At 38.2% G+C, this 27,988-nt stretch overlaps 1 protein-coding gene across 34 annotated transcripts in view; it reads left to right on the top strand.

Annotated features, from left to right (window-relative positions):
• The window catches only part of adgrl2a (adhesion G protein-coupled receptor L2a), a 157,557-nt gene extending 138,844 nt beyond the window's left edge, over positions 1–18,713 (top strand). For 6 of the 34 annotated variants that reach the window (XM_030131826.1, XM_030131824.1, XM_030131821.1 and 3 more), the window contains 9 exons: positions 195–286; positions 1,590–1,634; positions 1,945–1,971; positions 6,071–6,239; positions 6,466–6,594; positions 9,387–9,483; positions 11,224–11,352; positions 14,129–14,146; positions 16,118–18,713. In XM_030131826.1, the coding sequence (XP_029987686.1) occupies positions 195–286; positions 1,590–1,634; positions 1,945–1,971; positions 6,071–6,239; positions 6,466–6,594; positions 9,387–9,483; positions 11,224–11,352; positions 14,129–14,146; positions 16,118–16,965 (1,554 nt within the window). In that variant the 3' untranslated portion in view covers positions 16,966–18,713. Of the gene's footprint in view, positions 1–194; positions 287–1,589; positions 1,635–1,944; positions 1,972–6,070; positions 6,240–6,465; positions 6,595–9,386; positions 9,484–11,223; positions 11,353–14,128; positions 14,181–15,442; positions 15,496–16,117 lie in introns of all 34 variants that reach the window. The other 28 variants (XM_030131837.1, XM_030131836.1, XM_030131850.1 and 25 more) reach the window with 13 other exon arrangements.
• The last annotated feature ends 9,275 nt before the right edge of the window (positions 18,714–27,988 follow it).

Here is a 27,988-nt window from a genome sequence, read left to right as displayed (position 1 = left end):
TGGCGCCAGTCAGCCCGTCTGAGCCCGGCTGGAACGATAGATGTTTATTGGATTAGTCTGTGGACATGCAGAGATTTGAAGGTCTTTTAATACTTAAAGACAAATTAACAGTTTTTTTTACCCCCCCCCCTTTCTGCTTTATCTCAAGTCGTACATCTTCATGTATTAACACTGCCATTACTCTGTTTTGACAGCTCAATCTCATCTTCCTGGTCATCACAATGTACAAAATGGTGAAGCACTCTACCACCCTGAAACCAGACTCGAGCAGACTGGAGAATATAAAGTAAGTAAAACCTCATATGCTGAACCCACGCATTCTCTTGCTTATCAGCTGTATAACACTGGTGCTATTCTGCCACTACCCTCAGGAAAACTAAGGCCCTTTTACTCTTGAGGTAATGATGTTTTTGTTAATAATGTTCCATCAGGAAGTGCATTACCACCCCCACTTCCAAGCCTAATTTTTGTACTAGGCTAGCAAGTAACATGAACATATACAGTCCTTTTATTTTTGTTTTCTGGCTCGTCATGTCGATGTAATTACATTTAACACCGAAAAACTCACCATTGACGACTGATATTTTCACCCTGACTAAGCTGTAACAACGACCACACTGACTTTGACTCGTCTTTTTTGTCCTTTGTTGCTTCGCTCCAAGCCACTAGCCACAGAATAGCGCTGGCATGACACACATCATAAAGCTGCAGCTTAACTATGCACTGTTGGCTCTGCTAGGGTGGGGCACAGTCCAACTGCTTCCATGTGTGTGTGTTTGCCACTGGAGCAAGTTGTCAAAAACCCGTTTTTTTTTATAGATCCCAGGAAAGAATTCCTTCCCTGAGACAACCACCGGCACCCGACCCTTAACGGTCCCCCCCTCCTACAGTAGTTCAGGCTTTTGGTGTCACATGTATGTTTTGCTCTAGGAAGGAAAGCGATGTTTTCCAAAGCACTAATTGTTTTGTTTTGTTGTCTGCACTTATGTGAAAACAATATTTATTGCTGTTTACTCCAGAGTGATTTTCAGGGCCTCTTCCATTTGGGGTTATATGGTTTGGTAGCTCTCAGTAGCACAGCCCTGCATCTGTTTGCGCCATTAGATTACATATTTCGACTTCCACTGTGTTGTAGTAGCAGCCGTGTTACTATTTTTAATCCAGTGTTTGTTATTTTTCATTTTTTCCCCCTTAATGAATGTGTGCGACGTTACAGCACTGTGGTAAAACTGCAATCAAGAGGAACAGCCAGAGAAGGGCTTATTTAGACTTCTTGGTTTATTTGAGACAGACTACTCCCTTATCAAGGAAACCACAGTAGAACATATTTACCCAGCATGGTGGCGCTCACATTTGTGTGCATTTGTACCTCATGTTGGAAATCATTTTTGTACAGAAACAAGCTGTTTATTAGTTTACAGCTTCCTGTTGCTTTGTGGTCCTTTTCTATGTGTGTTCTGCTTTTTTTTTGTGAGTCAGTATAGCACCAGTGTCATTGCATGTTGCATGTAAAAGCAAAGTTAACACGCACCCTCTCCTTTCTCTTCTCCTATCACTCTCCTCTCTCTGTGCTCTGCGATCCGCACCAGTAATTATCGCGTTTGTGATGGCTACTATAATACCGATTTGCCTGGGTAAGCTTTTACTATACACCTCAGATAATTTTTGTACCCACACTACACCACCCACGTTTACAGCAGTAGAGGCAGCAATTCAAACCCGAGCACAGACAAAGTAAACTGCTTTTGCACAGAACAATGTAATTGAATCATCAACTGTAAAACATACAACTCTCAGTCCTTGTTAAAGCCTTGATTTCATTGCCTCCCGTGATTTCCCTTGGATCAAAGTTGAAGATATCTTTAGTCAAATGCCGACTAACTCACGCTGTTCTGCGCTCTGATCTAATTGTGTTTCTCTCTTCCTGCTTATCATGCTCTCTAGCTATGAAGATAATAAACGGTTTATCAAGTAAGGACACGTTGCCCAGAAGTCTTCTCTTCAGCTTGTAGTTGATCCTCTCTCTTCGTTTATTCTTTTTCTTTTCTTTCCCACCTGTCTTTCTTTCTTTCTCTCTTTCTTTATCCTCCATTCTTTTCCTTCCCTTTGCCGGTCTATCGTCTCCCCAACTGCAGCTTCGACACTCTTCATCCTCCTTCCATGTGACTGTTCACTTTCACCATGGCCGTCGCCCTCACATCGGGTGTTGTTGTTGTTGTTGTTGTGGTTGTTGTTGTTGTTGTTGTGTTTGAGCGGTGAACTGTGACTGCTGCTGGTGTCTGAAGGCTCCACAGGACCTTCACACACAAGTTGGGGCATCTCTTTCATCATTTATCCCCTGTGTGGTGTTCATGTTTTTGTTATTCGGCCACTGTTGTGGGTCTGTTGGACCCGCTGCATTTTTGGGTTTTCAATTCAATATAATCAAGCAACTTTATGTTAACCCTTAGGGGTCCACGGTCACGGCCCTGTGACTGAATCACATGACATTTTCAACACGTTGTAGCATCGGAAGTCAGTCACGTAGACCACAGGGGGAAATTGCATTTGAAAGTGCGGGCTTGAAACACTCTCCTACTTTTTATTTGAGGTTCATAGAGCAAATACAACTAGAGATATGATGGTTTGAAACTGGAGCAAATAAACGTGAGTAAAAGTATGAAAATGAGGTGGGGGGGCGTTGTATTTCTGACCATATCTTCATCATTTTTTGTCTCATTTCAAAACAGAAAAAACTGGCTAAATCTGCGGATTGTATGTAAAGATATGCTTTTATGTCAAATATTTGAATACAGTTTGAATTTATTACAATCTAGATTTTATATACCTAATATTTGGAACCAATATTCACTTTTAAAGTCTTTGAAAAAGTTTGTTAAGCATCTTTGTTTTTTGTTTAATTATATATATTTTTCAAATCAGATTTTATCTTTTTTTTTGTGATTTTTGTCCTTTTGTGTTGATATAGTAGGTTAAAGTTAAAAAATAATAGACAGATGAGATAGATGAAGTTGTGCTGAAAAAAACAATACCAAACATGGGTATAGTAAACATTTCTTTACATAGTATATAAAGGCAAAATCAAAAGTACTCAGAAATGGACAAAATAGGCTCAGACCCCTAAGGGTTAAAACACTCATTAGATGTTTACTTCTTCCCAATTACAAGAAACATAAAAAGCATATATGTTTAATATTTGCCTTTGTTAGATCACATTTATAAATTAAAGTGCTGCTTGTTTGTAGTTTGTTTTTTAAGTCTTCACATACACCTTATTACGGAGTTTTGACAGAACATGCACTAGAGAAATAGTTTCAAGTATAGATAGTTTATTGTTTGTGTTCTCTGCTTATTCCGTTATGTTCTAACACAAAATGTCATTTACATATAATGAGATAAAATGTCTTAACAGTTCTGAGACAGGGAGTGTTAGGGCTGGGTACTAAAATATTTATCGCAATGAATATCATTATCTTTATGAATATCATTATTGTGATGCTTTGTTTACTTTCTCAGCTAAAATAATCAAATGTTTTATTGGTTTACTTAATTGTCCTCATGTATCTTGATGTTGGACGATTGTTTTGAATATTCTGCCTCTGATGCCACTTTTCACCGTTGGTAGCGGCTCCACTGAGCACAGCTTTTTTGGTGTTTCCACTGCATGAACGCAAGTCCCATAAGGGGACGACCAGATACTGTTTCTAGGACCACCTTCACCAGAGTTTCCAAGGAAGCCAAGGCAATGCAAAAGCAGGTGTAAAGATGCAAGATTCCAATATAGGTGCTTCTATGAAACTGGTCCTAAAAATAGGACCTGGGGTCTAAAAATTCAAACCAGATGTAGACTAATGTTATGAAGCAGGTTTGGGAGCATTTTGGGTCTAATTAAAAAAGAAATGTTTACTGAAATAAAAGACAAACTATTTTTCAGATAAAACACATTTTTATATTATTTTACATTATATTTAATACAAAAATCTGTATGTAACACGGTCAAAAGGACATGAAAATTACATGCTACTATTTTTATTTAATATGTCTTTATTCTCTCACTTTGGGAATTGAACTAATTATCCAAGGCAGAGTGTTTCACAAAAATGACTGCTGTTGAAAAATCATTCGCAATTTATATGCCTTTAACTGGGCAGGTTTTGCATGTAACGTGAGTGGACACGATGGGTTCCATACAAAACCTGGAATGAGACTAAGACTGATGAAAAACCCACGTGTGTGGATTAGAAAAACCACTAGGATCGACACATTTAACACAGAGTCTTTATTTATAGTCTATAGAAGACCATTTACAGACATGTTTTCACATCTAATGCACTGACACCTAAGGTAGTTTTTCATGTCCCAATTTGGGTCCTATTTTTGGCCCCAATGTTTTATTTTATTCATTAAATATGGGATGGCTCAGAGCAAGAGTATAATTTCTTGGCATTTATCTGAGGTCATCATTAGGTTCATCCTGAGAGGAAATATGTCTACATTTACCTTTTATTATTGGGTCTGAAAAGACGGAAAAAGTGCCAGGTACCAAAATGTACCCAGTTTCACAAAAGCACCCAGAGAACAAATGCAACTTTGTCATGGGCTTGGGGTCTTTGAAGGGAGGTCTGTTCTGTTTGAATGGAGGAATTTTGACTGAAAATTAAATTATAAGAAATAAGCAAAATAAGCACAAAATTATTTAAGAGAAACTAGAAGAGTGTTATTGTTCTTGATGTCTTTTCTGTCAGTTTCATCTTGTCGTATCTTTTACAAAGTATTTATCCTCTGCGTCTTTTATGTAGTTTTCCCATCTTGTTTTGTCATTTTTGTCTCATTTTGCCTTTTGTATCTTGTTTCATCCTTAATATTTACAACTGATGTAAAACCACAGATAACTGTCTGGTTACTTCAGCTTCTGCTCAGGATCAAAAGACCCTTTAAAGAAATACTCATTTGACATTCATCATCATAATTATTGATATTGACTGATATGGCAAACGTTACCGTGGCAACATATCCCCCAGCAGTAGGGAGTGTATGCTTTTACTTTAGAGTGTGTGTGTGTGTTTGTGGTGGGCCAGGGGGTTTAAGTCAGATAATGTCATTTAATTATTTTTCCATCACCTCTTTCACGGACTTTTTCCTAGTTTGTCATAGTTATGATGGTGACAAATCCAAACAGAGGTTGTTTTTGAGCATTTTATTTGATGTTGATAGAGTAAATACAACTGGAGATATGATGTTTTGAAACCGGAGCAAACAAACCTGAGTAAAAGTGTGAAAATGAGGTGGGGGGGCATTATATTTCTGACCATATCTTTGTCATTTTTTGACCTTTTTCAAAACGGAAAAAAATGGCTGAATCTGCAGATTCTTTGTAAACAAATGCGGCGCCTATGTAAAGATATGCTTTTATGTCAAATATTTGAGTACAGTTTTAATTTATCACAATTTAATTTTTATATACCTAATATTTAGAACCGATATTCACTTTTAAAGTTTTTGAAAAGGTTCCTTAAGCATCTCTGTGTTATTTATGCAATAAATTATATATATTTTTCAAATCAGATTTTATAATTTTTGTGTGTTTTTTGTCCTTTTATGTTGATATAGTAGGTTAAAGTGAAAAAAATAATAGGCAGGTGAGATAGATGAAGTTGTGCTGAAAAAAACAATACCAAACATGAGTATAGTAAACATTTCTTTATGTAGTATATAAAGGCAAAATCAAAAGTACTCAAAAATGGACAAAATAGGCTCAGACCCCTAAGGGTTAAAATACTCATTAGTGGCAACATATCCCCCAGCAGTAGGGAGTGTATGCTTTTGCTTTAAAGTGTGTGTTTCTGTATGTGTGTGTGTGTGTGTGTGTGTGTGTGTGTGTGTGGTGGGCCAGGGGGGTTTAAGTCAGATAATGTCATTGGTGTCATTTAATTATTTTTCCGTCACCTGTTTCGCAGACTTTTTCCTAGTTTGTCATAGTTATGATGGTGACAAATCCAAACGGAGGTTGTTTTTTTGAACATTAAATTCCTCTCATGCTGGACTGGTGGTGTGCCCCTTGTCCTTTCAGGTCCTGGGTCATGGGGGCCTTCGCGCTGCTGTGTCTACTTGGTCTGACGTGGTCCTTCGGTCTCTTCTTCATCAACGAGGCTTCGATCGTCATGGCGTACCTCTTCACCATATTCAACACCTTCCAAGGAATGTTTATCTTCATCTTCCACTGCCTTCTCCAGAAAAAGGCAAGTTTGTTGTTACCCTCAGCCCCGGGATTTTTGTTCTTTTCAAGGTGAACTGCTCTGAATTTAAATAGTAGAGGCGGGACCTTTTGTAAACGTATACAGAATCCACAGAGCAGCAGCACCCCATGCTGATAGAGCGAGTAAACACTACTGGCTTGAAGATCGCGGCTAAAGTCATATGTAAAGTCAACATTTTATGTAAACACTGGGCTGTTTGCTCATGCAGGTCCGCAAAGAGTACAGCAAGTGCTTCCGCCACACGTACTGCTGCGGCGGGCTGCCGACTGAGAGCTCACATGGTTCTGCAAAGACTTCCACCACACGGACCAGCGCACGCTACTCCTCTGGTACACAGGTAGAGCACCGCTTTATTCAACCGGACACTCACACAAACCAGAGGACACTACAGGTTCTGCTCAAACACACTGGGCTTGGTGATAATTGCCATATTTTATATCATAATAAACATTATTTTCTGGAATTTTTTCTAACCCTTTGTCTATATGATTTGTTTTATTTACATTGTCCAATACAAAAATCAGTTTCAACCATTTAGGCCCATTAAGAAAAGCTTCAAACCAAAACAAACATCTTTCCAGTTGGTTTCCTCTTGTAACAGACTCGTTTAATTTAAACAAACAAATAGAAAGTTTAAGAAGAAAATAGACACTAAATTTTAAAATGGAAACTTTCAGGAGTGTTTTTGCCTTGTGCAGTTTTCATCTTTTTAAGTCTTTTACATCATTTTTTGCTATTGTTTTATGTTTTACATCTACAGTTATTATTTACCTCATTTTACCATGATTTTGGCCTTATTTTGTCATTGAAAAATCATGTAAAACCATTTATATCCATGCAGTTTGTTCCATTTGCACTCCAACCAATATTAGTCTTTCTCATGACAGAAATAAGGATTCGACATTTGTTGTGATTATTATCTATGTATTGCCAAGCCCTATAAACACACTCATGTTATTATTAATTTACAGTGTTGTGTAAATGTACACTTGATTATGATGATGTAATCCAATCATAAGCATTTACTTTAAAAAACTGCACATGATGCATTTTATTCCAGAGGCAGATGAAAACACAGAAACATCACACCACATTTTTTATGAGCAGCATCTGCTGCACTGCATGAGTACCTTTCTTCTGTTCTGCCCCTTTAGCACTTGCTTTTATGTTGTTTCTCACTAACGTCACGTGCATGAAAAAATTAAACTGCGCTATTTAAAGAGCACTGCAAGCACAATTTATTGTGGGGAAAGCCAAAACTGCTACAACCTATTTGCTTTATCCCTTTCTTATTACAGGTTAATAGACCGTCTTAGACATTAGGTTTAGATATACAGTACTGTGCTTAAGCAGGAACGGCCCTGTTACACTTAAACATCTACCTTTAATCGAGATACTCATGACTGAAGCCTAGGCCATTCCTACGTTAACTTACAAATTAGTTTACAGTGGAAATGAGTGTCAGTATTGCCCATGCCTCATTACGTATCAGTAAGCATATGAGGAGGGATACGTGTTTAGTGCAGGGGTCTCCATCCTTGCTTTGATAATTTGACTAAATGAAAATGGCCAAGAGTGGTTCATTTTATTACATGAACACGTATTAACATATGTGCTTTATTTAGTTTTAGCCTTTTATTGACCGTCGTTTAGCTATGAAACCTGGTGTATATATGTCAGATTGGCCTTTTCCATCATTATGTTTCTACAGCAGGGCTCTCAAACTCATTTTCTTTCACGTTCCACATTCAGCCCAATTTGATCTGCAGTGGGCCGGACCAGTAAAATAATTGCATAATAACCTATAAATAACGAAAGCTCCAAATTTTTGTCTATGTTTTAGTGCAAAAAACTCCCATTAAATTATGAAAATACTTAATTTTATAAACTATCCAAACAAAAAAGATCTGAATAACCTGAAAAAACTGAAATCTCTTATGAAAAATGAGTGCAATTTTAACAATATTACACCTCAACTTATCACGTATACATGTGCATTATGGATCTGATCTACAAAGACACTGTTGTTTGTCCATCAGTCTCGATGACGACGTTGACTTCAGTTTTTGGGGGTCCTGGAGTGGTTTGTCAGCCCTATTTTTGCCCTGAAGTATCTGCCACAAAGACACTAAACACTAAGTAACTGGCAGAAAATAGTTAAAATTGTGCTTAATTTTCTTTAGACATTTCAGGTTCTTCATATTTCTTCAGATTATTCACATTTTATTGTTTCAGGGTAGTTTGTAAATTTAAGTATTTTCATAATTTAATGTTATGTTTTTGTACTAAAACCAAGACAAAAATTTGAAGTTGTCATTATTTATAGGCATAGTGTAATTTTTTTTCACATCAAACCGAGAAGAAAATATGGAGTCATTACTTTTTGTAGGTTTTTATGCTATTATTTTACTGTAGGTCATATTGGTCTGTATGTGGAACCGGAACTAAAATGAGTTCGACAGCCTTGACTGTGGAATTTTTTACACTTTGCAAATTCATCCCACGGGCCGCATTGGAACCTTTGGTGGGCCGCATTTGGCCCCCGGGCCACATGTTTGAGACCCCTGTTCAACAGCATTAACGGAGGCCAGTGCCCACATGGACACACACACAGACACACACACACACACACACACACACACATATATATATAGACACACACTAAAAAAACAAACACACAAAATAACTACTGTATTAATGAAAAGCCACCAAATCACCACCAAATACTGTTTTTTTTTCTTTTTTCCTCTGGATTCTCTTCGTCTGCATTGATGTCGTCTCCATCAGCCCTTCCCGTCCGGTAGAATATGACATGCCTGCAGCAGTTCACAAGGGGAAATCTGTATTTTTTTGGGTTCCAGCTGAGAACCAATTTTCCAGCTCCCCGACAAATTTATTTTTTTTTCTCCAAAAATTCCGAACATTTCAAACCAGAACAGACACAACCATTAATGTTACAAAGTCACCAACTAAAGCTACTTGAAAGAAACATACATGTGACATTAGACAGCTGATCAGAACGTGGTTGTGAGCTAATGTTTGGAGACCCCCGCTGTGGTGTTCAGAATAAAGAGGATAAAAGAAAAAGGATCTAAAAGTCCTAACAACTGTCCCTTGTTGACCTGACAGAGTCGTATCAGGAGAATGTGGAATGACACCGTAAGAAAGCAATCTGAGTCCTCCTTTATCTCAGGTGACATCAACAGCACCTCCACCCTTAACCAAGGTCAGTTAACACCTCATTTCTCTCCACATGCACACACCTATGCACACGTTTCATCATCTCGCTGAAAATACCTCCTTTGGGTTCCAATGATCTCAAATACAAGCTCTTGCTCTGGTATTTGTAATAAATGTCTTCAGCTTGAAACGATAGAGCGGTTAAAAAATAAAAAATAAAGAGATAGAGAGAGAGAGATCTAGGCCTTTAGATCTAGGCTCCCTGTTCTGCCAGCAAAGGATTACAAAAATCTGTCCACAAATACTCTGTGCTGTCATTCTGGCCAGTAACATCAGTCTTAAATTGGGGCAAGGCTAGAGGAGTTTTTCATTTAAGTGCTGGCTGTCCAAAGTTCATATCCAGACTCGGGGGAAACATAGACAAAACTAAAAACAGGAGGGCAAAAAAAAAAAAAAAAGAAGTTTTATTTTTGGAAAATCTTAACATGCAGAAAGAGGCCATTTGTTGCCTGGCATATAAGGTGACCCCTGTTACTTTACAGGAGGATTTATGAGAGGGGGAGAGAAAAAAAATGTCATTTATTATTTAGCTTGAGCACAAATATGATGATGAGAAGATGATGTTCAACTCTGGCTGACCTGGAGTGCTTAGTGTGTTGGTAAGCTTTCCGCTGCCTCCCTCTGAAATGGCTTTCCAAGCATGCGAGGGAAAGAGGGTTTACACCGAGGTAGTTTAACTTTACCCCCCCTCTCTCCCCTCCGCTGACTCCAGTCGCTGCCTCTATTTGCCTCCTTCCTCTTCTTCTTCTTCTTTTTCTTACTATTTTTTTATTTGCTGTCACTTCCCACAAGGTAAAACATTATACCCTGAGCTTTAAAGCACATTTTGACTTTTCGATGCATCAGTCACAATATAGATGTAGGACTTTCTTTTTTTTTTTTTTTTCCTAACTGTACCGTTTCCTGGAGATGTTAATGTAAAGGTTGGATATTGATCACTCCGGGGTGTAGAAGCCTAGTTACCCTGGAGAGTCAGTGCACTAAAGGAGGGCTCTATCTCCTGGAAGCACTTCCCTGTCATTAAAAACATCCCTGGAGACTTCCCAACATGACAGATGGCATTTAACACAAGTGATAAATGGCAGTGGAAATACCTCAGTACCTCAGGTAGCTAGGGCAAAAAATGGAAAGAAAGAGCAGGTTTGGAACCAAAGTAACCAATTTATTTTTGTTCAAATACAACATTTTGACTTCAGAAACTGGGTGGATTTTGTGCTTTGTCATAGGTACCATTTAATTTTTGGATCTCGTTCAGACAGTAAAACCTTTGTGCAATTGTGTAAGGGCAGACTTGTTCAAAAATTATGACTTCTGAAAAGCACTGATGACGGATGCAATAATGAGCACAAAGGGTCGGAAATTGCTTCGTAAATTGATGGTTTCACAATGACCCGCAACACAACACAACAAATAAACCGAAAACGCAGAGAAAAAAAAACCAACTTGTGCTTGTTTACCATGACAAGGAGGAGGGACAACAAAAAAAGCAGAGTATCTGCAGCTGTTTGCTCACACCTCCCTTGTCGCTTTCAGAACTCGATTCTGGGTCCTTGGCTTCAAAATAAACACCCTGGTTTCACATTTTGGCAGGGTGCTCCTGAATGACATTTCACGCCTCAAAAGACAAAGTTTCTGAAATTTTCCTTCTCTCTATTAAATTTGAAATGTCTGCTGGCTCTGTACCCCATCAACTTATCTTGCCTCCTCTTCTGTCTTGCCACTTTAGGAATGACCGGGAATTATCTACTAACAAATCCTCTTCTTCGACCTCAAGGCACTAACAACCCTTATAACACCTTACTGGCTGAGACAGTCGTATGTAACACCCCCACGGCTCCAGTGTTTAACTCGCCAGGTGTGCTTACTTAATACTTTCAAATGCTTTCAGGCTTTTTTTTTTTCCCCCTGTTCTCTTATCTTTGTCTCCTTTCTCTCTCTTGCTTTGTCTTTCGCTCTGTCTCTCCAGTTAAGTTTACAACTGCAAGCCAAATGCAAAGCAGGATGCTCGGCAGTATTGCCTTTCCCTCTGAATCATTGTCTCACAAACTCTTAACCCATAAAGACCCAAACGTCCACCTTTAACCAAAACCATCTACTGATCTAAACTGTTTAATACCTGCTGATCCACTGAATCTATCAATACATGTAAGTAACTGGTGTAAAATACAGTTCTTCGTCTCTTCATGGTCATCAGATATGACCCATTTGGACATTCAGAGGCTCCGTAGTTACCATGGAAACACCGTCATCTTCTACAACATTGATTCACCAGTAAAACCCATGGAGTTGGATCAATGACACTTGTTTTTATGTTCAGTTGATATTTTTTGCTGAAAAAGTGGCTTTTTCTACAGATTTCTCTGTTTTTTTAAATAATAACCCTCAACTTTAATCTGAGCTTTAATGACCATCTACATGATCAGTGAATTAAATACAGGAAAATAAATGATTTACACTGAAAAAAATGCTAAATACGGAAGATAATATTACAATCAATGGTAATAACTCACTTAAGAAAGGTTAAATACAGAGAAAACTTCATTTGGGAACTGACACAGAAGTAGCACTGGGTCTTTATGGGTTGAAATGTTTATTTTTACAGCACACATAGATGTTTACAAAAAACCATGAAGATGTCATAGGCTGTGTTCTTAGTATTAGCATATATTTTATGGTGACGCGATCAGAGAAGCCACCAGTAAATTCAACAGTAAAACCCATGGAGTTGGATCAATGACACTTGTTTTTATGTTAAGTTGATATTTTTTGCTGAAAAAGTGGCTTTTTCTATAGTTTTCTCTGTTTTTTTATATAATAACCCTCAACTTTAATCTGAGCTTTAATGACCATCTACATGATCAGTGAATTAAATACAGGAAAATAAATGATTTACACTGAAAAAAATGCTAAATACGGAAGATAATATTACAATCAATGGTAATAACTCACTTAAGAAAGGTTAAATACAGAGAAAACTTCATTTGGGAACTGACACAGAGGTAGCACTGGGTCTTTATGGGTTGAAATGTTTATTTTTACAGCACACATAGATGTTTACAAAAAACCATGAAGATGTCATAGGCTGTGTTCTTAGTATTAGCATATATTTTATGGTGATGTGATCAGAGAAACCACCAGTAAATTCAACAGTAAAACCCATGGAGTTGGATCAATGACACTTGTTTTTATGTTAAGTTGATATTTTTTGCTGAAAAAGTGGCTTTTTCTATAGTTTTCTCTGTTTTTTTATATAATAACCCTCAACTTTAATCTGAGCTTTAATGACCATCTACATGATCAGTGAATTAAATACAGGAAAATAAATGATTTACACTGAAAAAAATGCTAAATACGGAAGATAATATTACAATCAATGGTAATAACTCACTTAAGAAAGGTTAAATACAGAGAAAACTTCATTTGGGAACTGACACAGAGGTAGCACTGGGTCTTTATGGGTTGAAATGTTTATTTTTACAGCACACATAGATGTTTACAAAAAACCATGAAGATGTCATAGGCTGTGTTCTTAGTATTAGCATATATTTTATGGTGATGTGATCAGAGAAACCACCAGTAAATTCACCAGTAAAACCCATGGAGTTGGATCAATGACAGTGGATGGACACACTGGGTTTATGTTCAGTTAATGACAGATTTTGCAGAGAAAGTCACTTTTTTTTTTTTTTTAGTTTTCTCTGTTTTTGATATAATAACAATCAACTTTAATCTGAGCTTTTATGAACATTTACATGTTCAGTAAAATAAATGTAGGAAAGTATATGATTTATACTGCGAAAAAAAATACAGAGGATTATATTATAATAAATGGTGATAAATCATATAAGAAAGGTTAAATTGAGAAAAAAAAATTATTTGGAAACTGCCATAAAAGTAGCACCGGGTCTTAATCTGAGCTTTTATCAGCATCTACATGATCAAGGAATTAAAATTTGGAAAATAACTGATTTGCATTGAAAAAACACAAAATACAGAACATAATTTTACAATAAATGGTGCTAAGTCACATATGGATGGTTAAATATCGAGAAAAATGTATTTGGAAAGAGCCAGAAAAGTAACACTGGGTCCTTATGGGTTAATACAGTACACAGTGCATGTGGTTGCACATCACACATAGACACTGCACCAGTATGTGTGTCTGTGTAAGAATCCGCACATGTTTTCATGTAGGACACAGATTTTTGTGGTTTGTCATGATCCACTCTCTGAGTTCTCATATTGCTCTTTTCCGAACTCCGAATGAGACATAATGATTAAGACGGGAATGTGATACTACGCGCTCTGTCTTCAGATAATGTAAACAGTGGTGTAGACCTGAAGCTCTAGTATAAACTGCATGCTTATTAAGATTAATGCTCCTGACTTTATTAGGTGATTTATGTATTTTTGTGTGTGTTTTAAGCAGAACTTTTATTTAAACCTAATCTTCTTAATGCAACATTTGCATTAAGGTGTTTTGGCTACAGCAGGACCAAGTGAAAATCATTCTATGTTAGCTGTATATAGACATTAAGCATAAAAGGTTTAAATATGTGTGCTCCTCTACTCTGACACTGAAATGGCATTTTTTGTCATGTTTTGTGCTTTTCCCTTGTGCTTCCCTCTAGTGACCTACAGAGAGACAAGTATGGGAGTAAAACTTAACTTTGCCTATCAAATGTAAATTTTTTTCAGCATGCTTATTAAAAACAACCAAAAACCCTGGCACAATCACTGGCTTACTTTAGGCCATTAACACACACTCAGTGAGCAAGTGGTTCACAAAATTATCTCCCCAAATTACACTCCGAATCGGAAAAAGAAAAACAAAAAGATTTCCCTCATCCGTTTGAAGTAATCCTCCAGATCTGTCAGCTTTATCGCAAATGCCCATTACTCTGCTTCTCTCTCTTCTGCTTAATTTGTGTTTTTTTTTTTTCTTTCTTTCTTTTTTTTTTAACCACAAAAATGTGTTGCTTTTGGGGTTTTTTTTGCAAATAGAGGCTTTTATCGGTGAGGTCTTTTTCTTTTCTCTTCCTGTGTTCGTTTTCTTTTTTTATGTTTTCTCCAAAAAGTGTCCTCTTCCTGTGGCATTCAGCAGTCTCAGTGTCCAGTAGTCCATTCGCAACTTTCCAGATAATTCCTGGAATACTAAATTGCCTCTCTTTTAAGTCGGCACAAATGCATGGATGTCATGGCGGCAGCTGTTTTTAAGACCCTTCTACCTTTTTTCATCAACGTTCCAGTTATTTATTTTTGATTTACAGTTTGTTCTATTAAGTCTACCTTCTCTCATTCAACCCCAGTCACATCCTTTTATTCTGTTTTTTTTTTTTTTTCAGTCACCCTTAAATGTTGCATTGAAATATCCTCTTTCATTTTCATTAATGATTTTACATCTGTTGTTTTACAAGGAAGTGCTTTAATCACATCATAGCACATTTTTCCCCCCTTATCTCCTCTCTCAGTCATGGAATAACTAATATTTATCCTTTTTTTTACTGCTGCTTTCCATGACCCCCATGCTTTGAAACATTCCTAACATGACTGCGTGTGACCTCTGCAGCGGCTGTGTTATTCTTGAGCTGTTCTGCTAGTGACCAGGGTCTCACTGGGAACTGTCACTGTGACGGATGCCAAGTGCTGGGCTGCGGGCGAGCTCTGACCTTTGCCAGCTTTGGGTGCACAAGCTGCCAACTAATGGGCAGAAAAGTGTACCAAAACAAACAAAACATTTCACAAAAACACCCCCCCCAAAAAACTAGCCATTGGCAGTTAATTCATGAAAGTATAAGCTCTTTGATGCTTGTTTCTTTAATTTGCTGAACCCTTGCTCTTGCTAAGTTGCAGTTAAGACTTTTACTTTACTGTTTTTTTGTTGTTCTTTTGAGTGATTCTTCTCCATGTTACAATAAATCATTTTACTTTCTTTTGTACATCAGCTGCTCTTAGACCAGATAGCCTGAGCAGACAGACATGATGTGAGTTGTCTTAAGTGAGTCTTTTCACCTGCTGTGTGTGGTGATGGTGGAGTGCTGCTTGTGGGCTCCCCTTGTAGTGAGAACAAAGATGGCTGTCCCATGTTGATACATGACTACTTTCCCCTTTTTCTGTCAATGTCATCTTTTTCCCATCTCTGTCTTTTTTCTTTCCCTTGGCACATCCAACCTATTAGTTGCTAGAAAACCTGTAAGTGTTGTATAGCTTGCCCGTTTGTGGCTTCATACTTGTGGACACCTACTTTTGCCCGGTGTGTTGTGATGGTGATTACTGTATGAGTTTGTTTCTTAATGTTGTTTGGGATCTTTTTCATTGCTTTGTCACTTTTGTGGCAGACTAAAATGCACAATGCGCTGCTTATATTCAAGCAATTTTTTCCAAAGGAAAGTCCAAATGTATATGTCAGAAAGTAAAATGATTTCTCACTGCGAATAGTGCATGCTGATATACTGTTTGTTACGGATTGTGCCTAACTAACAGATTTATGGCATGGCTTAATTTGACATGAGTTCTCGATGTGAAACTGCATCCTAAACAGCATTAAACTTTGGTTTTTCCTTCAGTCCTTTTTGCCGTATACTAATGTAAAATCCCCTCACGTTTTCCTCTCTTTCCAGGGCACTCACTGAAAAATGCGGTGAGGGATACAAGTGCAATGGATACACTACCGCTAAATGGTAACTTTAACAATAGCTACTCGCTCCGCAACGGGGACTTTGGTGACAGTGTGCAGGTAGTAGACTGCGGCCTCAGTCTGGACGATGCTGCCTTTGAGAAAATGATCATCTCCGAGTTAGTACACAACAACCTGCGTGCCTGTAACAAAAACCACCAACAGCAACAGCAGCAGCACCACAGTTTACATCATCCGCCCCACCACCAGCAGCCGCCGCAGTACCACCATCACCACCACACGGAGCGGGCTCCGCCAAAGGTGACAGTGGTGGGCGGCGGCGGCAGCGAAGACGACACTATTGTCGCCGACGCTTCGTCTTTGGTCCACATGGGTGACACGGTGGGCCTCCAGCTGCACCATCAGCGAGAGCTAGAGGCACCGCTCATCCCCCAGCGGACTCACTCTCTTCTTTATGCACCCCAGAAGAAGGTGAGGACCGATGGGGGAGTGGATACCTTTGTCAACCAGCTGACACCCACCAACCCTGACGACGGTCTGCAGTCCCCAAACAGAGACTCATTGTACACTAGTATGCCTAACCTGAGGGACTCTCCGCTCCCTGAGAGCAGCCCCGATGTAGTGGAGGACCTGTCCCCCTCCAAGAGGAGCGACAATGAGGACGTTTACTACAAGAGCATGCCTAACTTAGGGGCTGGCCACCAGCTCCAAGCCTATTACCAGATAGGCCGAGGAAACAGTGATGGTTACATCATTCCCATAACTAAAGAGGACTGCATCCCCGAAGGCGATGTACGGGAAGGACAGATGCAATTAGTGACAAGCCTTTAAATGTGTTTCAATCACCCCCAAACCTCTCTCTGTCTCTTTTGCAGCCCTGACCTCTCGGAGGAAACACTAGTCAAGGGATGGGAGCATTTGTTTTATTTTTGAAGACAGCCCCACCGAACACACCTTTTACAGCGCTCCCGTCCCCCTTCTGCATCGCCATCTCCTTTACCCAAACATGCCACTCTTCCTACCTTCCCTGCAGACCGACAGACTTGGTGCACAGCGATGGCAGTGCAAAGTTTTAATAAGACTGTACATAAAATGCAGAGTCGATTTGAATTTAAAGAGACAAGCCAACTATGTATTTAAATGTGCTGCTGCTGTTGAATAAATGAGAAAATTTTAAGGTACGAAAGTAATAAAAAAAAAAAAAAAAGGAAAAAAAAAAAAATTACTGGCTACATCAAATCAGCAATTTCCCGGTCAAAACGTTGTACATACACCCGCCAACATCCTCTTTTAAGCCTGTTTTTTTATTGTAAACAAACACCCCCTGGACCAGGACATGGACTCTGTTTGTAAAATGTTCCTGATCAGACTGTTAGAAAAGGAATATAAGGTCCTGGTCGCCCAGAGTCACTCTCCATCATCATGAAGTTTGGATTGTATAACCACTAGCAATCAAGCCCCTGGCCTTATATTTTCTCAACTGTACATTGAACTGTTGTCAAGGAAATGGCTAAAATATATATTTTGTTGTATTGCTAGTGTAAAATATCGACTCATGGGAAACATTAAATATGAAGAAACATTTTATTTGCAAAATTTAACATTTGAGAGACTATTGTGTAGAAGGTGCACATATGTTATAAAGTGTGTTTATGGTTCCAACACTTCATTCATGGTAGTACATTTGAAAGTAAAGGCTTAAAGTAAGGATGGTTCGACAAATAGCAGATGCATTATCACTTTTTTCCACTTGTGAACAGTGTTTTTTGCTCAACAATTTCCATGGATACCACCCATTGAAAACTGTTTATTTGATTTTGCCACAGTGGCATTACTTTAGCAAAATGGGAATGGGGAAAACCCAATTATAAAGTGATTTATGCATTGCACAGTTTCTTGTGTTATTCTGAATGAAACAGATCTTCTCGACAGTCGTGGGCAGAGTGAAAACGGGCAAGTGCATCCGAGATGAAACTAACTTTTGACAATAAAGTTTCTTTCATAAATGTAGTTCTTCCGCCTGGGTTTGAACATTTTATTTATTAAAATCTTTCCAAAAAATAATTGGAAAATGTGTGAATATTTTCCAGCACTGGTATACATGCTGTACTGTAGCTCATGTTTTTTATGTAAACATGTTACCAAGGGGCTCATCACTTAAGACTGATGTAAAGTTCAACACTTGCTTAACAAATAAAATAAATGTGAGATTTTTTGTCAACTGCCAGTTGCTTTTTAATGTTTTTGAGTTTTTGGTACTATGAAACAGGTTGAATTATTTTGCTATATGGACAAAATACACTTTTGACTCAGGTTATAAGTAAGTCCCGAGCACCTTGAAAGATAAGTTGGTGAATTTGTATTCTGGGGGATTTATTTTTGCTTTTTTAATTTTGTTTGTTTTGTTTTGCTTTTTCTTCAATCGCTGCAAAGTAGAGAGCTCATTTCACCATATGTGTTAGAGAAGCCAAATTTTTTCCATGTGATTCAAAGATGAGAAACTCAGGTAGGAAAATTGCATTGTAAATGTTCCTCTGTGTGGTTGTAACACTAATAAAGGTTCAAAAATGACACTGGTTCACAGCATTGTCCACCTAGTACATTATTGAACAAGCACGAGTTCTAGCACCATTAAAAAGCCCAGCATTACAGGGAGCTTGTGCGATGTCGGCTTTTATGCCATGTGGGAGTGGAAACGTGTCCGTGGACCTAACAAGGGGTCAGTGTTACACTTGGCTGCGGCTGTAGAATTATATTATACATAATATGTCCGAGTGTGACACATATTTGCTCTAATTAATGTCTACTGCTGCTGCTGCTGCTGAAGCCCACAGTCAGTTCCTGTTCAGTTTATGCCTCAGGTAATGCTAATTTACGAAGCATTTTAATACAACACCAGTTGAGGCGGAGTGACAGCGCTCAGCAGGGTAGCTGGAAATTGCACTGTTTACCATTTGGCATTGAAGGAAATGACTCAGAACTTAGCAAAAATGCACTTTATGTCAGAGTCAGTGCACATAATGCTGTGTGGGCTGTGTGTTGTTTTGACTTTTTCCACAATTATGTGACATTTTGTGCAATTATCTGAGACCACAAATTGTCGTAGAAGAATTATCTTCTTTTTTGGCAATCCCGTGTACAGACCCCTTGAATGTCACTTAGAGTTGAGGTGATTGTTGACTGTTGAAATGACAAATATAATGACGTGCGTAGTAATTGAGGGGCTTACCTTCGATGTGGAATGTGCAGCAGCATTTACTTTTTTTTTTTTTTTTTCTTTTTACAACCTAAAGCATTTTTTTTTCCTACTGAGTGTATTTGGTCCTGTTAAAAATATTACAAAATTGTAACAAAAATAAAAACAGTTCTAATAAAAAAATATATAAACTGTTATGAATAGATAAGCATGGTTATACTAAAAACATAATACTTTTTACAAGTTAACCAAGCTAAATTTTTAATTAACTTTATCATTTACCTCATATTTGTTCATTTAAATTCTAAGATGCCAGAAGATAATGGACACTGAGGGCACAGTCTAAGATATTGACACCAAGAATGTACATATGTATAGTTAAATCCTTACGATGTGAAATGTAGGCTATAAAAAAAAAAAATAGACAAAACAAAAAATCTTAGCAAAGGCTTCCCTCACCCCGCTCTAACTGCAGTTTGTTTATCCTCACACAGTGACCTCAGACATGGATAAACCTGTGGGTAAGTAGGTTTATTTTCATTATTAAGGGCAGGGAAATATGATCTTAGATTGGCTATCCGTCTGTGACAGGAAATGTGTAGACTCGGCACCCTGTAACTTTGCGTGTGGCCTCCTCACCATACAAGAGCCTCTCTAATTCCCCGTCTTTTGCTCAGGGAGAGACTCGCCCTTTGTCAAACATTGATTCAGAAGTAGGCCAGGAGCCAAGGGGCTCAGAGCTCGGTTGCTCCCACAGAGGAGTGAGTCGGCCCCTGGAAAAAGAAGTACAGAATACTGTCAGCAGAATCGAGGTGAAACTGCTAAAGACGGATGTGTTATTGACTAACAGAGGCTCGAGACTAATGTGTGACCAAATATGGGTATTTGTGATTGTCGAGTAAGGGGTAATATCCAGTATCCAAGGAATTTCAGTAGGATATGATGCAATGGCATGAAAGAGATTTTCCTGTTGATGAAAAGCATTATGTATTTGTGTATTTTCACCAAATCCCACAATGCACAGATGGTCTCCCACCTCTTTCTGTGTCCTCCCTGGGAGACAGAAAACAATGAGATTTTGCCTGAACACACTTGATATTTTGTTCAGCCGGAGATTTAATGAACATTTATTGAATCTTTTAAGGATCAACTGTGTCAGGCGTCTTCAGCTTCAGTCAAGTGATTATTCTGCGCTACATTTAATTAGACATCATCACTGCTATGCCCACAACGTGAAGAAAATAAAGCCTACAATGGAAATAATGAAGCATTTCTTTGAAAATACAGAGGACTATGACTCTGTCTGTGAGCATATATTCTAGAGTTTAATCAAAGTTCATTCTATAAAAGTTTCATTTCTAACCCTTGGGTGTTTTTATAAGGTTATCAATAGCCACTGCATTACAAACTTGTGCAATAACTCTTATGAACAGGAAACAGTGCCAATTATAGATGCCATCAACATGGATGAAAGTGAGTGTGTACAAGGAAAGGAAAACCTCTCAAGCCACAAACAGTAACTGGCAGCGCAAAAGTAACTTCCCAAACTCTTGAAGTCAAAGGGGTCCCTTTAACTGCTCACTCTTTTCTTCCCCCAGCCTCTTTTGTCCTGTCCCCAACTTCAAATGTGCAGATTTGCGGCCCATGGGCGACTTAGATCCGGTCCCATTGAGGTGAAAAATCCAATTAACCTGCAGCTCCAGCTGCCTTCGTTATAATCCCCTCCCATAATTATGAAATTACCCCGATGCAGGATTTCAAATGAAAAAAGGATGAGAGCAACTGCTCAGAAAAAAAAGATGAAATAAACCATTCCATGCCAGTATACAGAGTTCCAATTTACCTCAAGGGGGAACAGCTAATTCTTATGACTCAGTTTGAAGGTTAGACCTGCAAAAGCCCTTGTAATCAGAATAAGAAATGCCCCAACAAAAATATGGAGATGGTGGATCTTGAAATAGCCACTTACACCATTTACAATGGATATGATGGTTGCATGTCACACAGTCAGACCTTTGAAGGGACAGCGTTAGTATAGATCACTAAATGTTCAAAATGTGTACTTGGGCGTGTCTTAGTTAAAGATGCAAAAGACAAAATGAATGTGCTGCTGTCAAATAACTGAGCGTTTTGTTTTGTTTTTTTTTCCCAAACCAGAAAGACAAACCATTTAAATCATCTTTGAAAGATGAGCACCTTTTCTTCCGTTGCCGTATCCCGTAAGTAATTTAGACAGATAAACTCCCTAACAGACAACCAACAGAAAACATTAAGATTTTTAAGAAATCTGGGAAACCTACTGTTTGTTTCCACATCAAAGAACCGATCAGAATAAGTAATTTACAGTCTCTGTCAAGTCCCATTTATATTTCTATCAAATAAATGCATGTGGTCTCTTGCACACTGGAACATCCATTTGAAACAGACAATAAATAACACAGTTATGAGTTATCACATTGTTTCATGGTAAACAGAGACAGTGTGTTTTGACTTAATATTATGTTCAGTTCCTGCACAGCAGAGAGGCTCTGTCTCATCAGTAAATCTAACATTCGTCTGATAAACTCATTGGCACTTGCCGGAGGAAAGCCTAGAGCAATAACTACAGGATCTCCTGCCATGTACAAGCTTCTGCAGGCCAATATAGATAACTCCCACTCACACAACACCTACTGTACGCTCCGACTGATGCAAACTAATCCATTATGTTGCTGCATTCTCACAGCATCACCGTCTTTATTCATCATTCAGTGAGAAGAAGGGAAATGTGTAACAACTTAATGGCCACTCACCTACACTATTTGTTTCTTAAGGGGAGTACTGTTACTGTAATGACCGTATGTAATGGAGCCTCTGTAACTGGACTGAGTCGGTAATCTCAGGAACTTTTCTGATGTCGGGTGAGAAGGAATTTGGACTTATCATAATAATGTCCTTTCAAGCAAAAATGATAAATATCAAAAATGTCTCGATTTGAAGGTCATTTTATGATTTCAGTGTATAAACACCTTCTATTCCCCCTCACTTCTCTGTCTAGACTTTTCTAAAAAGAAGTGAATTATTAATATGTTAAACTTGATCATATGCTCCAGGAGAAAATCATAAATTATTTGAAGCCCAGGAATCTATTTTGCTTTTTAATTTCCATAACAAAGGTAATTTTATGAACAGATGTAACTGAAAATATTACTTTGTAAAATGGTGTTTGGATGAATCAACAAGCTAACATATGCATATGATTCTCCATTTTTAAAATGATTAAGGCATCAAGCCCTATTGATTAGACCTTGCTATGTCTCATAAAATCAGATTGCCCAAGAACTACAGGCATTCACAGTGGAACATAAATGGTATCCATGAAACAACCACTGGGCCTAGTACTATGTTTATAATTGATAAGTAGAGGGAAAACAGTTGTAACCTTGAGTATAGGTGTACATAGCAACTGAATATTGATTCCGAGTTTCCTTGCTGGTGGCAAAGGTGCAAGGAGACTATGAAGACAAGATATAAAATATATTATGAATGTCTCTGTTGGACTGTAGCTTCTTATTAAGATTCAGAAGGGCCTATGCAGAGGAACCTTGTCATGCTAATCCTGGCCAAGTGGTCCCACAGGGTCCCTGTGTACATCTCCAATAACATTTTTCATGTGTGCTCTTTGTCATATTATTTCCGTTGCTGTAGTGTTGGCGTTGTCCTATTTGTATAGTACTTTGTCTTAGTCAAATGCAGTAACTGCTTAAGACGCTAACATGCACAGCTTTGTTCCACTTCTCCTCTCAGTTTGAAGGGCACAGGAACAGGAAAAGTCGACTTGTCCTCACTCCCAAGTCGTCACATCCCACATACTGGTCATGACCCCCCTGACCAGTGTTCAGCCCACAGATACCAGACAGAAGTCAGCACCAGTCCTTAGATCTAGGGTCTCAAACTCATTTTCTTTCAGGTTCCACATTCAGCCCAATTTGATCTCCAGTGGGCCGGACCAATAAAATAATAACAGAATAACCTATAAATTATGACAACTCCAAATTGTTGTCTTTGTTTTAGTGCAAAAATCCCCATTAAATTATGAAAATACTTACATTTATAAACTATCCAAACAAAAAAGATGTAAATAACCTAAAAAACTGAAATTTCTTAAGAAAAATAAGTGCAATTTTAACAATATTCTGCCTCAACTTATCATTTCTACATGTGCATTATGGATCGGATCTACAAAGACTCTAAACACTTAGTAACAGGCAGAAAAGAGTTAAAATTGTGCTTAATTTTCTTTAGACATTTCAGGTTGTTCATATTTGTTCAGATTTTTCACATTTTTTTGTTACAGGATAGTTTGTAAATGTTAATATTTTCATAATGTTATTTTTTGCACTAAAACAAAGAAAAAAATTTGAAGTTGTCATTATTTATAGGCATAGTGTAATATTATTTTTTTCACATCAAACCGAGAAGAAAATATGGAGTCATTATATTCTGTAGGTTCTTCTGCTGTTATTATTTGACTGTAGATCATATTGGTCTGTATGTGGAACCTGAACTAAAATGAGTTCCACAGCCTTGACTGCGGAATTTTTGCACTTTGTAAATTCATCACATAGGCTGCATTGGAAGCTTTGGCCCTGGACCTCATGTTTGAGACCCCTGCTTTAGATGTAGGAGATGGACAGGACAAAGAAGGTTCCATGGGGACCATCCTTAGAACAGTGGTTCCAACCCTTTTAGGCTCCTGATCCCATTTTAACATCACAAATTTCTGGTGACCCCAGACATTCAAAACAGAGATGTTTTTTTTTTTTGCTAAAATTAATTTATTTTTTATCATGTAATAGTTTGCTATACTATGTTGCAAATAAACTTTCATTTTAGATGACATTTAATCTATATAATGTATATTATTCTAGACGGAGGCAGTAAAGCTGGCTGTAGATTACTGCACAAAGGGAGAACTTGATTTTCCTTGGTCAGGATATGTACAGTCAGTCCAGCTTGGATTTACGAGGCTGACAATTAATACTGAACAAACAAGAACTGAAACTATGAATTATGAAAGAGCTGTAGCATCTGAAAGTGACCACAATGAACATTTGACAGATAAATAGAACCACAGTGCTGCAGTTTCACACTCACAGTTTGTCATGTCTTTTATAGATTGGGATTGTCTCTCTCAACTCACCATATATTTTTTATTAGTAAGTTTTTTGTTGTTTTTTTTTAATTATCATTATTAGTTACCAGAAATTTTAGGCGACCCCATTTGAATTTCAGGCGACCCCACGTGGGGTCCCGACCCCAAGGTTGAAAAACACTGCCTTAGAAGGACGTGGTTGGAATGACATTCATGGACTATCTTTTCCTTTCCTCTGTTTGTCTTTCTTAACACTTTACCAAGCAAGTGACTGTTTTTGGTCATTCAAGACACTGAAAGCACCAGTTACAGTGAGGACAGTGAGTCCCCAATCTGAGGTCCAATGTGGTCTCAAGGGTCCATAAGGTCCAATGTGGTCTCCAGGGTCTGTAAGGTCCAATGTGGTCTCAAGGGTCTGTAAGGTCCAATTTGGTCTCAAGGGTCTGTAAGGTCCAATGTGGTCTCCGGGGTCTGTAAGGTCCACCTGTGCATGAACAGTGAGTGGACCTGCTTTGTTTGGTTCCATGAAGTAATGGAACTAATGTAAGGAATGATGTTCAAAGGGATCATGTGGATGTGGACAGGGGTCTGGACCAGCACACATGGGGGTCTAATGGGACAGGGGTCTGGACCAGCACGCATGAGGGTCTAATGGGACAGGGGTCTGGACCAGCATGCATGAGGGTCTAATGGGACAGGGGTCTGGACCAGCATGCACAGGGATCTAATGGGACAGGGGTCTGGACCAGCACACATGGGGGTCTAATGTTCTAAAAGTGATGTTCTAATGTTATCAAATACATGTTCCTTTCACCTTACATGTGCTTTTCTTGTATTTTTTTTAATATTTACTTCTTGGTTTTGTTTCTTTTTTCTGTTTTTTTTTTGCCACTTATGGGTAAGAAACCAAATATGGTAACTTCACTGACCTTGATTTTCTACATAATAATACACATTTTTTGAAAAATTTCCACAAAAGTAATAAAGTCTTGTTAGGTCCTCCGATAATAAATTAAGGTTGAAAATTGAAAGGGTTAATTTAGCCCCTTTTCTTTCTCCTAATGCTAACCTTGTATGTTGAAAAATGACACGGTGTAGCATAGAACAAGTACACAAAGAAAAAAAGAAGAAAAAGAAGCAAAAAATATTCGAATTACAAATGACCTCTTTTGTTTAGAGGTTCACGTGTTCTATTACAGAACCATTCGTTTGTATATTAATTGCACTCATATTAATTGCACTCAGAACCATCAGAAAATCACAAGAGAGAAATCACAAGAAAAACAGTTTGCTGCATAATTTAATACAAACTAATCTCTCCTACTAAACTCTGGTCATTTTCAATAAAGCATGAGTGAAGTGTTGTGATCTAATCTGATTTCATTTTTATTAAATTTGAATGCATTTCAAGAAATCAATTGTGCCTTTTGGATACATATCAACAGTTCATTTCACTCATACCCATCAATAGTAGCTCAAAACCACCACTGTGATGGCTTTTTCTTTCTAAACACACATTTGTCTGAATTTTTTATTTGAACAAGACAAACAACAGCATGAAAGTTCACACAAAGATAAAATAATAATGATGTAAGAGTCCGAATCAAAGGCATGCTTCAGTGCTTCCTGTGTACCGCAACAAACCTGCACTATTTAGAGTGCAGGCGTGCAGGTTTTTTCTTGGAAACCACATGGAAATATGTATGTGTTAAGGTTATAATAGTTTGGGATTATTCATTATAGTTTAGTTTTATTTAGTTTTGACTTTTTTTTCTCTAATTCAGTTAGTTTTAATTCGTTTTTACAGCAGGTTTGCTAGTTTTTATTAGTTTTCTTTTTTTTTACCTCCGCCAAGGAGGTTATGTTTTTGTCGGCGTTGGTTTGTCTGTCTGTCTGTCTGTCTGTTTGTCTGTCTGTTAACTCAAAAAGTTATAGACGGATTTGGATGGAAATTTCAGGAAATGTTGATACTGGCCCAAGGAGCAAATGATTAAATTTTGGTGGTGGGGGGGTGGGGGGCACTGATCTGCCTTGGCGGAGGTCTGCGCTCTACAAGTGCTTTTCTAGAAAAGACAGCGGCAGATCAGTGCTCCCCCCACCACCACCCCCGATCACCACCAAAATCTAATTATTTGTTCCTTGTGCCAGTATCAACATTTCCTGACATTTTCATCCAAATCCAGGGCACTGATCTGCCTTGGTGGAGGTCTGTCCTCTCCAAGTGCTTCTAGTTTTCTAAATGCTTAGTTTTAGTATTCATTTTAGTTTTTTCATATCTTTTCTCTTCTTCGCTGTCGTATTCAAATAAATCTCATACAGGACTCTGCTGCTTTCTCCCAACTTAAGTCTCCATGTTTCCAGGTAGAGTGGGGACCAGAAGACGACTCTAAGGGTGAATTCACACCTACCACGTTTGGTCCGGACCAGACTTCATTTCCCCAGAAAGTCCGGACTTTTTTTTAGGTGTGAATACAAACGTGTGAACTCTGATTCAAACCAAACAAGCGGACCGAGACCACCTAGAAGAGGTGGTCTCGGTCCGCTTCCGAACAGACTCTGGGCCAGTTCACATCTGGTGTGAATAAAACCGACCTCGAACCGAACCAAACCAAGGAGTCTTGCGCCTTTTTGTGCTTGACGAGCCACCGTAGCCGTGGAAGTAGCCGAGGTTTACGGGTGGTCAGAGCTAATAGCAGCAGCTATGAGCTGTGGACAGACGTGGAGTAATGAGGAAACTGAATGTGCCACTGACATTTGGTCAAATGCCCATATTATGAAACTGGCTCCGACTGAGCTTTTCATGAGTGTTAACATTATTTTCGGAAATTTGTGTCTGTAAAAATACAAATTATATTCCAAAAATGATAACTGTAGGTAGGAGCACCACGTCTATTTTCATCAACACCGGCCGTCTCTGAATCACCCCGCCCCCGACTTTTCTGTCCAATGTCAGCACAATTCATCACATGCGTGCTTCTGTTCACGCATTTTGGTCCACTAGCAAAAAGTGCAATGTGAATGCGATCCGACCCAAATGAAAAAAATAAAGTCCGCATTTGATCCGAATCAAATAAGCGGACCAAAGGACTTTTCAGGTGTGAATACAGCCTAAATGACAAGTAATGAGAAGTGACGGACCGTGAAGTGCTGTATGGTGGCGCTAGCTAAAATTGCTAGAGCGAAATAAATTGATTTCGTATCAATCCGACGTTGACAAAGACAAAAACGAAGGGAATTTTATCTGTAATTTGTATACGTTTAAGTTAGTTTTGTAAGCACACAATACAGTTTCAGTTAGTTATGTTTTTTTCTTTTAATTATAGTTTTTATTTATTTCAGTTAACAAAAATATTTTTTCAATTCTAGTTTTCGTCATTTTGTTAATTTTCGTTATCGTTAATTTCATCATCATCTTCATCTTTATTTGCAGACTTGGGAGTCCATTTAAAAACAAACAAACAAGCAATCAACAAACAGAATAAATTTAAAAACACAGGTTAAAAATACAGACATAACATCGTCAG

Source organism: Sphaeramia orbicularis, chromosome 4 (genome assembly GCF_902148855.1).
Source record: "Sphaeramia orbicularis chromosome 4, fSphaOr1.1, whole genome shotgun sequence".
In the NCBI taxonomy this organism is placed as follows: Eukaryota; Metazoa; Chordata; class Actinopteri; order Kurtiformes; family Apogonidae; genus Sphaeramia; species Sphaeramia orbicularis.
Note: the sequence above shows the minus strand (reverse complement) of the source record. Positions and strands in the feature narration are given on the sequence as shown.